General features: G+C 54.0%; 1 protein-coding gene across 2 annotated transcripts in view; it reads left to right on the top strand.

The window, feature by feature from the left end:
* The first annotated feature begins 3,450 nt into the window (after positions 1-3,450).
* The window catches only part of SEMA7A (semaphorin 7A (JohnMiltonHagen blood group)), a 30,524-nt gene continuing 18,969 nt past the window's right edge, over positions 3,451-15,005 (top strand). The window contains exon 1 of one of the 2 annotated variants that reach the window (XM_026115896.2): positions 3,451-3,659. In XM_026115896.2, the coding sequence (XP_025971681.2) occupies positions 3,548-3,659 (112 nt within the window). In that variant the 5' untranslated portion in view covers positions 3,451-3,547. The remainder of the gene's footprint in view (positions 3,660-15,005) is intronic. The other variant, XM_026115890.2, reaches the window with a different exon arrangement.

The raw sequence follows: 15,005 nt of genomic DNA on the forward strand, positions 1-15,005 counted from the left end.
TAAGAATGTTTAAATTTTAGTGGTGATTGTGCTTCTTTCTGTTGATGAAATCTTCCTGGGAAAATACGCCTGTGTCCAAACCCATGATACCTAGTCAGTGTATCTTGAGGACATGTTCCTGGTCTCGTGGGAGGTTAGCAAAAACCAATGACTATGGTCTTGTTGTGAATGGTGTTCCACCATACCTGCTCTTCTCTAGTGGACCTGAAAAGATGCCAGCAAAAAACACTGGAGGCTGCTTGGATGTTTGTGTCTTAGGAATCTTCTCTGCGTTGGTAAATAAAACTGAGTGTTCTTGTTAAGGAAAATCTGTGCTTTATGATTTTGAGGTGCTTTGGGGAAGCTCGCTTCTGATCCATTTTGGAGCTGTATAGTGTTATCTAGAAGAAGCTGCACCTGATTTGCACTTTGGCACTTCTGATCCTCGAGTGAACGAGACAGAAACCTCTCCAGGAGGAGCTGTAAGAGAGAGGAAAGAATGTGTGTGTCTGCAATCTGATCTCGTTTGTGCATTCCTTGTTCAGCACCACAGCGTCTAGCTGAGCTGTTTCAGAGGAGATCCTAAGCAAACAAACTCTCCCAGAAATGCTTGAGTTATTGTGAATTGTGTGTGTACTTAATGCCCAGTCATTTTTGGCTGAGTAGTGCTGTAGTCAGGGCATGGTTCCACATTCAGCACTCCCTGCAAACTGACGCAGAGTTGGAACAAAGCTGATTTAAAAAAAAAAAAAGAAAACAAAAAAACCCCAAAACAACTTGGAATCAACTCTGTGCTCCTTGAGTACTAAGTCTGCAAGCTGGCCTGCTCCTTGATCAAGTCTCCTAAGGACAGCATTGCACCATGCTGCTTTATCTGCCTCTGTATATGCAGGGCAGCCCTGCCCGTTCAGGGCAGCCTGGGCTCAGGGAGAGGCTGTTTTCCCCATTCATTGCACAGTGTGGGTGAGGACAGTCCCTTGACCCCCATATCTTACCCAGACTGTCAGCCCCTTTAAGCACACAGGGCTCATGCACCCCCTTCTCCATATGATCTGTCTGCATACCCCTTTCCTATCTTGGCGGACACCTGGTGAAGGGTCCTGTCTGGTAGTTCTGATCAGGCTATTACGGGGCCAGAAATATTACACAAATGTAGAAAATCCTCCTGTTTTCCCTGTGAATGTTTCCCAAGGGGAAGAAGGGTGGTCTGGGGAGGCTTGGAGGAACAGCAGGTCCTCCAGGGAGACAGCTTTTTAAACAGATGCTTGCAGACTTGTTCTTGTTTGTCTTCTACATTTGGGCTCAGCTGGGTTGAAGATAAAGAGCAGGGGAGGGATTAGAAATAGCTATATGCACATCCTCTTACAGCATCACGTAGTTGTGAAGTTGCCCAGTTCAGCTGGATTGAGGCTGTGCCTGTCTTTGTCCATCCTGGAGTAGGTTAAATGAAATATCCTCAGAAAGGTGCCTGCTCCATCAGTTGTCTTTGCTGATCTTTTCCATTTATCCAGGCCTGGCTGTGGTCTTGCTGGTACAGGCTGCCAGTGATGCTAGTCCCATTTGGATGGTGACTTGGTGCTGTACAACTGTAGTTATATGACACATGTGAAAGAAAAACCGCATCAGGTCATAAGAGAGAAAGCAGGTAATAACGTATGCAACTTCCATTTGCATAGCCCAAATTTTGGTGGATGCAAATTGTTAAGTCATCGTGTTTATTAAGGAACCAGCACAGGTTGTTTGGCTTAGGCTGTTAATTTGCAAATGGTACCCTCCTGCTTCTCTTTCACTCCTGACTGTGTGAAAGAGCCTTAATGAATTACACGCGCATTTTCCAGCCTTCTCTGACACAAGAAAGCAAGTGGCAGTGGGTTTGGATACCTCCGGGATCAATGGACAGGCAGAGAAAAGCAGTAACTTCTGGGGTGAAATGGACAGTTGCTTAAAGGTGAGCAGCAATGCGGCTCAAGGCTAATCTGAGAATCACCATGTCCAAAAGTGGAAAACCAGAGTTGATCTGTATGCTGTCATACTGTAATTACCCAAATGGCTATTTGGTTAAAGAGAGAGATGAAACTGCATGCTTGGAGTTGGTGGGAAATTCCCGTGAGTATTTAAAATTGACAATTAGCTGGCTTATTAATCTTTTGCTTCCTCCAAAATGTCCCCGTAAACTGCCACTGTTCATCTCCTTCAGGAGCGGAGCAGTCCCGGGTCTAGCTTCAGTACTGACTTGAAAGAGAGCGCAGCTGCGTCTCTCACGTCCTTGTGAGTTCCCTGTGGGGCTCTCCTATTCTGGTCACGTCTGACCTCGCTTTTCTGCAAGTAAAGCCCTGCTCTCCTCATTAACGAATCTCTCAGCGCTTCACAAAGACTGTCAGCCCTCGCTGGCCTCCTGATGGGGAATGGAGGTCTGGCAAAACGCAGTGACTTTCCAAAGGTCGCAGCACAGCCCTGGTGGCTGGCCAGTCCCGTGAGCCGGTGAGCTGCGCCCCACCAAGCATCTCGTCATTCCAGAGGGCGTTAGCATGACGAAAGTCAGTGTGAGATCTTACGGAAAGGGATATTTGTTTGCTGTATCTCGAAGTAAACAGATTTTATGCATTCACACTCTCAGATTTTGCTTATTCACGTGCTCACAAACATATGACATATGAGATGTATGTGCCAGGATCATTGTTGTGCAACACAGAGGACGAGGGACGCCGGCCGTCAAGTCCCCATCGTGTCTCTGGTGTTCTTCTTGACTCGTGAAGACAAATGAATTTTTGGGCAAATCTTTTGTATTGTTAGGAGTGGCCCATTGCTGTGACCTCCTTGTAGCACTAGCGGGAGAAAGGCTGGTGGGGAGCTACGCTGCAGCCGTGCTGCCTCCTCCTGATGTTAGAGGCATGGTCTTTCATAAGCCAGCTGTCCTTGCTGGGGCGCTATCAGAGCGCAGCTTTTTGTGCTTGACACATCCCTCAATTTAAGCAACTGGGAACAGTGTCCTTCGCTAGCAACCCAGGCCAGTCTTTGCACCCTTGGTCTGCTGTTGCTGCTTGTGTGCACTGACTCTCATGCTCGCTCGCTCGCTCTCTGTCACACACACACACATTTGCATTTTTACTTCATTTGTATCAGCCTTAATATTTCTACTACAAGTCTCTTAGCTGTCTGATAAGTTTATTGCAAGCCTTGGGCCAGCTGCAATTTTTCTCAAAGGAGCCTGAAGGCAAACAAAGTGTCAGGCTCCCACCTTTCACTTCCAGGAAAGAGAGAGAGAGAAAAAAAAAAGAGGAGGACAGAAATATCTTGCAAAGCCTGAGAGCACACATTGCTGAAGATCAGGAGGCGAATGAAAAGAGCCACTTTGCAAAGCACCGGTTTTTAAGAAGCCCAGTGAGGCTGGCCCATTTTCTGCTAGGGGCATCTTACGAATGTGCAGCTGACGAAGAAAGCAAGCATTTAGTCCCTCCCTTGCTTCCACTTATTGGCTGGCCCGGGTCCAGCCTACTGCTCGTGTAAGAGGAGAAATGCAGCTGTCAGGCTCGCAGTGTCCCGGTCTCTGCTCTCCGAATAAGTAGAAATGGGCGGGAGGTCGCCGGTTGCCCTCTTCGTGGCCCTGTGGGCCAGCCAGCTGGGCCTGTGGGCCGCGGGGCGCTCCAAGGTGAACCCCAGGATCATCGCGGCTCCGCAAGGTAGGTGCCGGCGAGCGGGCGGCCGCGGGAGGCGGAGCGCAGCCTCGAGGTGCACTGGCAGCGCGCGGCTGGCGGCGCGGTGCCTCTCTCCCGCCTGCCAGGTCTTTTGAGCGGAGTTGGTCTCATTCTTTTCTTTTGTCTCTTTGGGCAGACTTCTGGCGCTCGTTTAAAGCGAGCTGAAACGCCCGTGGTCTCAGAAGGGGTTTTCAAGCACCTCGGGTTTTTTAAATTTGATTTTTTAGATCTCCTGCCTTGACAAGTCCTTCACTCCTATATATTGTGGCAACAGTTTCCCACAGGCTGGGGATATTAAAGACCGTTGACAAGCCCATGTCCTGGAACAGGCACGGTAACCATTTCCTCTAGCTCGCAGGGAGAAATGCAGTATATTTGCATCAAGCAGTTAATTTTCTTATTAATCTGGTGTACTTGGTTGCAAATGAGTTGTGTTATTAAATATTTACAGATGACCTCTGTGAGAGAATATACACAACTGTAAAGGCTTGTGATCAGATACAGTCTCACCAGAAACTGAACAAAGAGCTGTTCTCGAGGAGGAAGCGTATGCCCTGCGTCTGCGGAGCGCAGCCAAGAGCAGGCTAACGTTCCCTAGCGTTATCATGTGTCTTCCGAGCTTGTGGACTAATGCCCTGCAGGGAGGATTTCACAAAAGACCCCGTCTTGTCCCCGGCGGTTCTGGTGTTTGTGTAACCCGGCGCTGGGCAGAGCTGGGGATCTCGCGCCGCTCTGCAGCACAACGGCCCCTCTGTGTTTCCCGTTTGTCGAGAACTTCAGAGGACGGGAATTTGCAGCGGTTTATTCGGCGCCGCGTGCTGCTGTTCTGCCAGGAGCTCTTTCGGCCCCGACGCTCCTGGAAGGAAAGGCCAGCGGCGCCGGGCAGGGCGCCGGGCACGTGGCCCGGAGGTGGCTTCTGTGCGACGAGGCGCACAAAGGGCAGCGGAGGCTGCGCGGGGCCTCGCGTCCTGCACTCTAGCCGCTGGCAGCTGAAGCAGCTCGAGACCGGGCAGAGCTGCGGGGCTCACGCCTTTCTCGGCAGGATTTTCCCCTGCCCCGTTTAGGAGTGAGGAGGGGGGGGGAAAAGTCTGCTTGCGGATGTCTGCTGTGGGTGGAAATGTCCGTCCCAGAGCGAAGCCACGGGGAAGAGCAGGCTCAAGTGGTTGGGTTTCCGTGACACCTCTTCCTGGCTGTGGCATGCACGCAGGGTATCGTCGTCTGGCCCAGCTGTGTCACCTGGTGGCTTTCCCAGCGTTAAACGCGGTGAGGATCTGCCGCCGAGAAATACTGAAGCCAATTAGTGCTAGCGCACTTCCCTGCAAAGGGATCAGCTTGGGCTCATCTCTCTTCCTCTGTTTTTTAAAATTAAAAAAGCGTAGCTGGGACACGGGCCCAAAGGGATTTCAGCTGGGGTGTTAGCAGAGGCGAGTATGTGCTGTGCTCGCATTAAGAGTTAGTCATGCTTCCTATCTAACAGATTGCGTCTTGCTCCGTGTCACCTCTATCCTTTAGGAAACGGGTCCTCACCGAGCGAGGAGGAGGGTGGGCTAGGATGGAGCGTGGCGGTGGGAGGAGAGGAGGCACTGGAGGGGGACGAAGAAGTAGGACAGAGGGGGAAAGGGGATGCGGCAGGTGGCAGAAAGTCCTTCGCTGATGCTCCAGATGCGGCGACAGGCCAGTACGGTGTCTTTAGTGTGGATAACCTGCAAGTCAGCACGGCGCTGCTGTTTGCGCCCGCCTTGTGTAGGGGCTAGACCCTCGCCGTGGGGTGATGGTGTGCAGGGCTTGGTCTCCAGGCTGAATCCTGGTCCTGGGGGCTGGGACACGGACGGAAGAGCAGCCGCTGGGCTCCTTGCCGTGGTCACCTGCGTGGCCGTGAATGCCGGAGCGGGCGGGCAGCCCTGGGGCAGCACGGCTGCCTCCAAGGTCGCTAGTTCGAATGCAGCCTTGAGCGTGGCTGGCCGTGAGGCAGCCTTTGCGCTCTGCCTGCTGCTGGGCCGGGCTCGGCCTGGGCCGGGTTCGCTGTGCGTGCCGAGCGGCGGTGCGGCACTGGCCTCGGCCCAGGGCTCTGCAGGGGCTGGCAGCTCCTCACCTCATTAAATTTCTTACGCGCCACAGCCCGTTGCTCAAACCAGGTAGGGCAGCCTCCGCAAAGACACCTAGACAGCCGCAAAGGCACCTAGAGACGCTGCAGCCCTGGAGACCAACAGAGAAATTCCCTCCTGGTGCTGGCCTGAGCCCAGCCCTCCCCAAAAGAGAAGGGTGCGCTTGTGTCCGTGTGTGTCCGGGGTCCCTCCCCAGGTGCCAGGCTGTGACTCTTGGGGAGGGGAGGAGATCGGCACAAGCAAATGCTGCTTCTGCAGCCGCCCTTTGCGCTTGCAGCCCCTGCAGAGCTCTCGAGCATCCCTCCCGAGCTGGGAGGAGAGCCCTGGCCCCGCAGCCAGAGGCCCTGACCGCTCTGTGGCTTTGGCCCGCTTTCCCTAGGTGTCCAGTTTCCTTAGCAAGGGATAGGTTAGGTGAGACGCACAGCCGTCAGCAGAAAACGATGTTGCTGGCTTGGTGTCAGGGCTCAGAGCTCGGATCTGAACACAAAGCAGCAAGCTGGCTTCCCTCGGTGTTCGGAGCTGCCCGCGTTTAACCTCTGCGGACTTTGTTGGGCCAGCGCTGTGGGCATCTGGGACGAAGTGTGCTGCAGATCTGCCGCTGTCGGTCTTTGAACGCAGTGCAAGTGCAGCTCCGAGGCTTTGGATGAGGCCGTTATTCTGCTTTTATCTTGCCGCCCCGCTGCTGTAGCGCTGTGCGGGACGGGGTGAGGGAGAGGCATGCCTTTCCAGAGCAGCCAGCCCAGATCAGCCTGCACCTGAGACCACTTAGTGCCAGGGACGGCTTGCAGGCTCCCTGGAGCTCTCCCGGTGAGCAGGGCCTCGCACAGGTGGTTGGCTTGTGGCTACAGCTAGGTAAGCAGTTACTGCAAGCACGGCTGACTCTGCAGGGTTTCTTCCTCTTGGAGAAAAGCAGCGCTCTGCAAAGGGCTGAGCTCAGCTGCTGACCTCCGGTCAAACCTAATATGCTTAAGGTCCTTTTTCCCGACAAGAACTTCGCCATCTTCCCCTTCACAGCTGGGCTGGCATGCAGATGGCCTGGGGGGTCTGCTCTGGTTATTACCCTTCCCGGTGTCCTAATGAAGGAAGCCTGTAGGTGACAAGTTCCCTATCTGCTGTGATTTTCAGAGTGGGAGCGAGTTTAGCCATAGCAGCCTGCACTGGCACAGAGCAAAGCGTATCAGCCTTGTGTGCTGTGCTCTCGCTTATCTTTCCTTCTAATTTCCTCTCTCCCCCTGCTTCTTTGTGTTTTTCTAGCTAAGCAGTGGTCAGCTGGGCTTTGCTTTGAAAAGGTGTGTTCAGATCCCACGCGGAGCGTTTCCCGGTCGCAGCAGGTGCTGTTTACTCTTTTGCTCTGGCTGTAGAGGTGGAGACCGCTGTGACTTGGGGCTGGGCAGAGCCGTCCGGGTGATGGAGCAGGGAGATAACGGACTGTGTGTGGAGCAGGAGGGATGGCATCCCAGGCTGGCTGTCTCCTGACCAGAAAGTCACCGAGCATCAGGAGAGCAGAGGAGTGCAGCGAGGGTGGTGAGAAGCCCGAGGGCTGGCTCAGCCTGCTCTTATAGCCTGGGGTGAACTGTCAGCCCGGCCTTTGGTGCAGTACAGGAGTAATTTTTACAAACGCCCGGTGCATTCGCACCTTGGGTTAGGATGGAGTCTGACTGTTTCGTTACCTGGTTCTGAGTTGATACGTAGTTTGCTGGAGATGAGCAGGTCCTGCGGGGGAAAAGAAAGATTATACGCTTGACCCTTGGTTGCCTCGTCTGGGCAAACTGGCTGTAGCCTGTGCAAGGTCGGGAGGGGGGGTCAAATGACAATTCCTGGAAAATGCCCACGCTGCCGCAGCAGCTCCTGGGCTTTGCCAAGCCAGCCACCTCTCCTTGGCCCTGGGAGAAACGGTGCCAGCAAGCATCTCCAAGTGCCGCTGCCTCATCCCCACCAGCGCTGTCGGAGCTCTTAGAGGAGCTCTCCGTGCCCGCTGATGCAGTGGTGCTGCATTTAGCTAGCAAGAGAGAGAAGAGCTGGCAAGAGATGGGGCTGAATTCATACTGGTGGGGAGCGGAGGCAAGGGGAGAGGGTGTGGTGCTACTGCCAGCTTTTGTTCCTCGGTGACAGTGGCACCCTTTACTCAGGACCCGTGGCCCCAAGGGTGTGAAAAGTCTTGGAGGACAGAGTTTCACATGTAGCTCTCAGAGGATAAGCATTTACAGGAGAAAGCTTCTCACTTTCCCAGCAATGCTATTTTCTGCAGACGGCTCATTTTCACAGAGTGGAAGATGCTGGTATCATAAAATGTTGGTTCAAAATATTTTTTGCTCTGCACAGATTGAAAAAGAAAAACAAACCAAACAAACCAAGCAAGTGAATCACACCCACCTCCTGTTGCAAGAGCGCGACACAAAAACAACAGACATGGGAGAACTAATAAGAGTTGCGGCTGCTTCACTGAAGTGCCCGGAGCTGGGAAAGAGAGGCATAATTCAAAGCACTGTCTCACTGCCCAGCTCCAGCTCTGTCGCAGCTTCATGTTCAGCATTGCAGTTTAATTGCAGAAAATGAGGCTGGGAAGATTTTATGTAGGTGATGTAGTCCCTCTTGGTGCCTTAAGGCAGGATAAATTAAATCCAAGCCTGAATACAGGATGCTTTTTAAAGAAGTTTGTTTCCAGAAAAAGGGCTCTGTTGGGCTGGAACTTGAGTTGGAAGCAGGAAATTGCTTGTTTTGCAGTCGGTGCTCTCCTATTGAGCTATGTCCTTGCTGTGTAGCTATTCCTGGTTGCCCCAAGAATAGGACTTGTTCCTCCTGTTCCTGTACCCTTCTCAGTACTTTGCCTTTCAATCCGCGGCTCCACCCGGCGTAGTAGGCTCTGTCTGATGCTACAGAGAAATACTATAAAGGTGCCACAAGAGGCGGATGCAGAAGCATCACCTCACCCAGAACTCTAGTAATTACAGAGCAGCTCAAGTTTGGAGCAAGAGCTTTCATGTCCCTTCTAATAAACCTAATATTGCCATTAATGGCACTTCTGGATCTTTAGTTCTATAAATATCCAGTCTCCTCTCCAGGACCCTGCTGAACTGGCCTCAGCTGCCTCCTGCAGCTATGGCTTCATCATCTAATTACCCACTGAAGTGTTTTCCTTCCCTGGCCCTGTTTGTACTGGGATGGAAAGAGGAGCAGGCATCACAGGTTTAGGGAGCTCTAGGAGTTTCCTTGGTGAATGCATGGATAGTTCCAGCCAAAACCTGCTGTTGGACCGACCACAACAACTGTGGCCAGAGGTTTGCTCATACCATGGGCAGTGCTTTGCAAGCCTTGGAAAGTCTGATCTGAATGTTTGGATTCAGATGACTGCCTGTAACTCGGTGGCTTGGGTTTCCAAGTCTGACTAATGCAGCTCTTCAGCTGAAGAGGGAAGTGAGAAGAGTGGATATTGCGTGTTCCCACTGATGGAGGTCGAGCGAACAGAAAGGGGATGCAATGAACAGCTACATGGCCTTCTCCAGCACAAACCGAAAGGCTGCTTGGCTTCCTGAGCAGGGCTGAGAACCAGGTGACATTCATTGCAGGAGTAGGAAGCCTAGAGCAGCAGGTAGGAGGGTTGCAAAGAGCACGACAGGACCCTTCCAAATCTAGCAAGAAAGTCCCTTTGCTGCGTGTGTAATCCTGTCTGTTTTCTGTAGGGAACTGAAATGTCATCCTCACTCGAGAGCCACAGGTCTCTCTTTAAACTATCCCTTTAAACCCCTGCCGAGGCTGGGCAGGCTCCACATGGCACCGGGCAGCCCACACGCTCGCTAACCTCACCCGGGGGAAGGAGTCTGGGCTGGGAGAAGGGGCAGGCAGCAGAAAGGGGAGCTCTCGTTGCTGCGGGCGGTGGGGCTGGTGACTGGCAGCCAGGGACATGAGAGATGGCTGCCAATTAAGCTGAAAGGTAAAGTGGCTGTTTTGCTGGCGCGTGTGCATAGGGGTGCTCAGGGCGATTTTTAGCCTGGAAGGCTTTTTATGATAAATCAGTCTTTGGAAACTGAGGAGAGGGACAGCTATATCTCCAGATAGCAGCTATATTGCTAAAAGCATCCTTTTGTTGTGCTGCAGTCGTTCCAGTGACCGTATAATGAAACGCCGTAATCACAGGCCCAAGTTCCCCAGCTCCCAGCAGGAACGCAGCGCGGCTCGGCACTGTTATTACAGAGAGCGGCTCTTGGGACGTAACAAAACCTGGCTCTAAATTTAGTTCCCACAGTCCGTAGGGCGCAGTCGGCGGCTTGGCTCCGAGGCTGGCAGGGAGAGCGTACCTGCCGGAGGACGGCCCCTGCGAGCGGCTGCTCCCCAGGCGCCCGTGTGACCGGAGGCCGCTGCTCGGGCCCGTCTTGCAGTGGCACAGGCTTCGGTGCCGCAGAATTTCCTCGGGGAGGGGAGGGGGGCGGCTGGTAATGCGCTCGCATGCCCTTCCCACTGCCTGAGCACAGCAAACACTGCAGTACCTGTCACATGCTCGCCTTTTGTTTAAATAGGAGAGACCCGTCTTTCATGGAGCGCAAAGCGCTCTGATTCAAGCCTTCAGAGCGCTAAAAGGGGCCTTGTGTTGTTGCCCTGGTTCATGAAGTCCTGGCTGACGGCAGAAGCTTTGAATCGAGGCTTGTTTCTTCCAGCCGCAGGTTAGGGGTCTTTTCCCTTTCATTGCTTGGTTAATGAGCGTTTGGGACTGCTGCCTGCTCCGGCTCGAGCTGGAAGGCCCCTAGCAAGAGAGAGTATTGGTTGAGCAGCTCACAGAGGTGCTTTTGAAGAGACGTGCTCGTGCCCAAGCAGCTGGATTATCAAACTGGGATGTTTCTCTCTTCCTGCCCTAGTTCAGCCCCTTGAGCTGGCTGCTGCTGCCAAGCTGCCCTGGGACTTACCAGAAATAGAGTGGAATTCATTAATCGGCCTGAATGTTTGCCTCCTTTAGTGCAATTCCGAGAAAGCGTATTTGTCTAGTTAGGCTGTGCTTTGTGGGCTCGAGGCTTTGTGTGTGCAAGCACAGCCCTCCTGGGCACGTTGGGTTGCACACGGGCGAAGAGCTTTTGCAGGAACAAAGCACTTGGCCATCTATCCCCGATAATGCGGGCTGAATTGTTTCCTCTGCTCCGGAGCATTTTCCTATTGATGGCAGCGGCTCTCCCGAGGGCAGCAGAAAGCTGCCCCATGAACATCCCATGATTGCAGGCTCTTTAGGAGTGGTTGGGGGAGAAGCCAAACAAAATACCGGCAGCAGCATATGGATGTGGCCGGGAACGTAGCTTGGCAGAGGGGTGGAAAGGTCCCGCTGCAGAGAGGAGGTAGCTGTTACTGGTATAACAGCACAGCCCTGCTCCTGCCTCCGAGGGGTGCAGCAAGGGTGGCAGCGCAGGGAAGGTGACTTCACTGGCTCAGAGGGAGTCGGAAACAGTTGGGGAGGGATGTGAGAAGAGATAGCGTGAGGTCTCTTGGCAGATTATTAAATGCTGCCTATCTCCAAACTGTCTTGGGGGAGAGACAGAATGAGAAATACCGAACAGATGAAACCTGTCACTGACTCGCTACAAAATTAAAATAAAAAAGAGGAGTGAAATGCATAAGGCAGTCAGGCCTGGGTTGGAGTAACATAGGCTTCCCCGCTGCATGTCCCCGCTCTGTGCTTTCCCACCTATCTTTTGGGGGCAGCAGCAGTCTCCCATGCATTCATTGACCCTTTTGTGGTCTCCTGGGCACAAGCCACCTTGCCTTTTCTTGCACTTGCCTTCCCTTGGTTCAAGGCTGCGTGGCCCCCCAATGTCCCCTGCCCCAGCCAGCTTCAAGGTGTGAGCTGACTTTTTGGGGTTCCCAATGTGTTATGTTCCCAATGGTTAATGTGATTTCTCTCCCCCCACGCCGGGGAGCTGCTGCGGTGTGGCTGAGGCAGAGCACTATGTCCCCCGGTGCCAGCCCCTCTTATCACGACAGCAGCATGTGGCCCCGGCCCTTGCTCTGAGTTGTGCTGCTTTCGGAAACCAAATTGCAGCGTTTCATATAGGGTGACGAGCGTGGGAAGAGCATGGTCAGGGCTGCTACCCCTCAGGCTGGTAAGAAAGCACTTTGCCTTCACCGGGAAACCATTTGTCTGCTCTCTCCTTTCTAGGCACACGTGTGCTCTTGGGATGCAGGGAATGTGTGGGAGCGTCCGGCTAAAACAAAGGTGGCGCGCGCTGGCTTCAGCGCACTACCTGTCTGGCTAGCCAGCGCCCTTCCCCGTCCCAGATGGTGTCAGACAGTTACAAAATCCGTAGGAAATGACTGATGCCTACAACGCAGCTTGTTTCATCTGATGCCTTTCCAGGTCCTCACCCTTTCCAGAGGATCTAGTTGCAGCTGGTGGCCACTCTTGGACTCCAGCGGTCAATGCTAGAAATGAGCGTAGCGGTGTTTGGTCCCCTGGTCTCGTGGAGGCCAGACAGACAGCAGCCGCCCTGCGTGGGAGATGGGTGGAGGTGTCTCAATGGCAGGGAGTTGCGTGTTCCCTAGGAGGCCATGGAGTGCTTCAGGGAGCAGGAAGCACGTGTGTCTGTGTCTTGTGCTACTTCAGCAAGAGACGTTTTTAGCTCTGTTTCTGGCTGCTTGATTTCTACTGTCACTACCCAGTGGCTCTGGAGTCTTTCATCTCCCTGCAGTCTAACACCAGAGAGGAGCTTTGGGGAGGAGGCAAGGAGTCCCTCCAAGCATCCCAAAAACATGAGCAGCTGGGGAGAGGAGAGACCTGGAGGGAAAGGCAGGCAGAGCAAACCCCTTCGGAGATGGACCAGCCAACGGGGTGATCAGCACCGGCTCCCGGCCAGGCGAACATCAGCCCCCCATCTGCCATCACCCACTCTACCTCTTGCTAAGCTGAACAGGTGGGGGACAGGGAGGGAGTGAAAGGGGGCCAGGAAGATGTTTGGCCCCAGAAGGACTCTGGAGGGAGGTCGGCTCTTAGGAGTTTGGAATGGAAATCTCTCGGGGATTGGGCTTTATTAGGTACGTTCTTTCCATCTTGCTTTCTTTGAGAAATGACTTAATGTTGGAGCCTCGATTGAATTGAGAGGGTGCAGGGCTGTCTCGTACATTGAAAAATGTCCTTGGAGCCGTGTGGAGAAGGGGAGCACTGGAACCAATTCACTGCGACCGAGATGCGCTTTCATCTCTGTACCTATGTATGCCTACGGGGCCTTGCATCCTCCGAGCAGGGAATGGGGGGAAAAAAAGAGAGGTGGAACTTCTCTCTGTCTCCCCATCTCACTTCAGCAGAGCACATTGCTTCTCTGGGCTAGTTTCCCTTGCTGGGTAAAAGACGATAGATAGCCCAGTGGTAGAGCGTATGCCGAAGCTCTCGTAAGCCTGACCTGTAGTCCCTGTCCTGCTGTGACGTTCCCAGCCGGGCGATCCTTCAGCCTTCCTGAGCCTCTGCTTCCCTAGCTGGAAGGGTGGCGGTAGGAGTGCAGCCCTCGCCTGCCTCGCGGGGCCTTAGCAGCTCGCTGGCCATGTAAGCCGAGGAGAGCAGGGAACGATGGGCCAGGTTTTTCAGTGAGCAGTGGGAAGGAAGTGGTTTCCCACAGTCTTTTGCCTTCTCCCCCTTTCCCAGAAACCCCTCAGGCAAAAGTGTATCATTTTCGGTGAGTCACATTGGCTGGTGGTGTAGAGACCATGCAGCTCACAGCCCTCCAATTACTCCATGGCAGGTCGGAACAAAACTGCCGTAGAGTGTCCCTTCTGGCTCACCTCGTCTAGAGGCAAAGCATTTCCCTAAGACCCCTCGTCACCAGTGGAAGGGCCAAATCCCAGAAGCACATCAGGCTGATATCAGGTGTTAATCCCCTGGGAATGGGATGGCTTACGGGTGAGCAGGGAATGTGCAAAAGGCCTGGGGAGCACGAGGTGGCACCTCCTCAGCCCAGCTGACCATCACGCGAGGAGCTCTGGTTTCCTCTTGCCACGTTGCTGCTCCCTTTGGGCAATGTCATGGGGGGAAAGGAGAACCTAATCCCTTGGTGATCCCAGCAGCCACCCACAGCCATGCTTGCTCCTGCAGAAACGTCTCAACCTGGGAATTTATAGATCATCTAAAACTGCAGTTTGGCTTCTTGCCAGCCTCAGTCACGGAGATGGGAAGAAATAGTGCAGCTCTTTGGAAGCAGTGTGTTTCAGCCCCTTCCCTGCCAGGGACAAACAGCGTTGGTGGCAGCCCTGTGCTGCCTGCTCAGGTGACTGTCCCTCTGCGTGGGCGCGGTGACGCCCCACGTTGCTCCTGGAGGGGCTCCGGTGTCCGGAGCCGCCAGGGAGCCGTCTGCCTGCTCCCAGGGCAGGGAAATTCCCGGATCGGCTTCCGTGTCTCGTGTGGGGGAAATATGAAACGAGTGACGCTGCAGGGTGACATCAGGTCTGGGACCGGGACTCGGGAGATTGGATCCCAAACTAGGTGACTAAGGCAGCAGGCTTGACTTCCACGTTACAGACCCTGCCCTAAAGGAGAGCAGTCTAGCTGCCTGAGCTAGGTTGTTGGTCACGCATCCTGCGCACGCCGGGAAAGCAGGGGCGGAAGAGAGATGGATGTCACCGAGTCGAGACGGTTCAGACATTCCCAAAAGCGAGGTGACGAGCGGGAGCCCGGAGCGCACGAGCTGCGATCGCAGGGTTAGTCAGCGCTGGCGCCCGGCCTCGGCTCGTTGCCCGGAGGTGTGGGCTTGCCGCGAAGGTGTAGCAGCTGAGTCCCCGGTGACCCTGCTGCATGGCCGGATTGTGACTCAGCATCGTTAAAGCGGCTTTTCCGTGTGCTATCGGAGCCAATCCCGGTCGGATTGCAGCAGAAACGGTGACGTGCTGCAGTCAGGGCTGTAATCTGTTCTGTCTATGCTGAAAGGAAGGAAGGAAGAAAGAATAAAGCCTGGATGTAGGGGAAATGATGAACTCTGTTTGGAGAGGGAGGGAGCCAGGAAAGCGAATGAGCTGTGCACGTTTGCAGTGCTATGATTCAGGCAGGAACCCGCTCACTGTCTGACCCAGAGGCGGCAGAACAGGTGGCAGCGTCATCAGCGTCATCCCGGGCGGTTGGATGCACGATGGTGACGATTGACGGCGTTGTAATGTGTTACAGCGAAAAAGGTTCTGAGGGCTGCTGGGCGGGTTTGCTGCACACGTTTCCAGAGACCTTGGCTGCATCTGCTTCGGTGCCGGGCTTCAGAGCTACGCTGGCTTAAAT

The sequence above is a fragment of the Dromaius novaehollandiae genome, chromosome 10 (assembly GCF_036370855.1).
Source record: "Dromaius novaehollandiae isolate bDroNov1 chromosome 10, bDroNov1.hap1, whole genome shotgun sequence".
Classification (NCBI taxonomy): Eukaryota; Metazoa; Chordata; class Aves; order Casuariiformes; family Dromaiidae; genus Dromaius; species Dromaius novaehollandiae.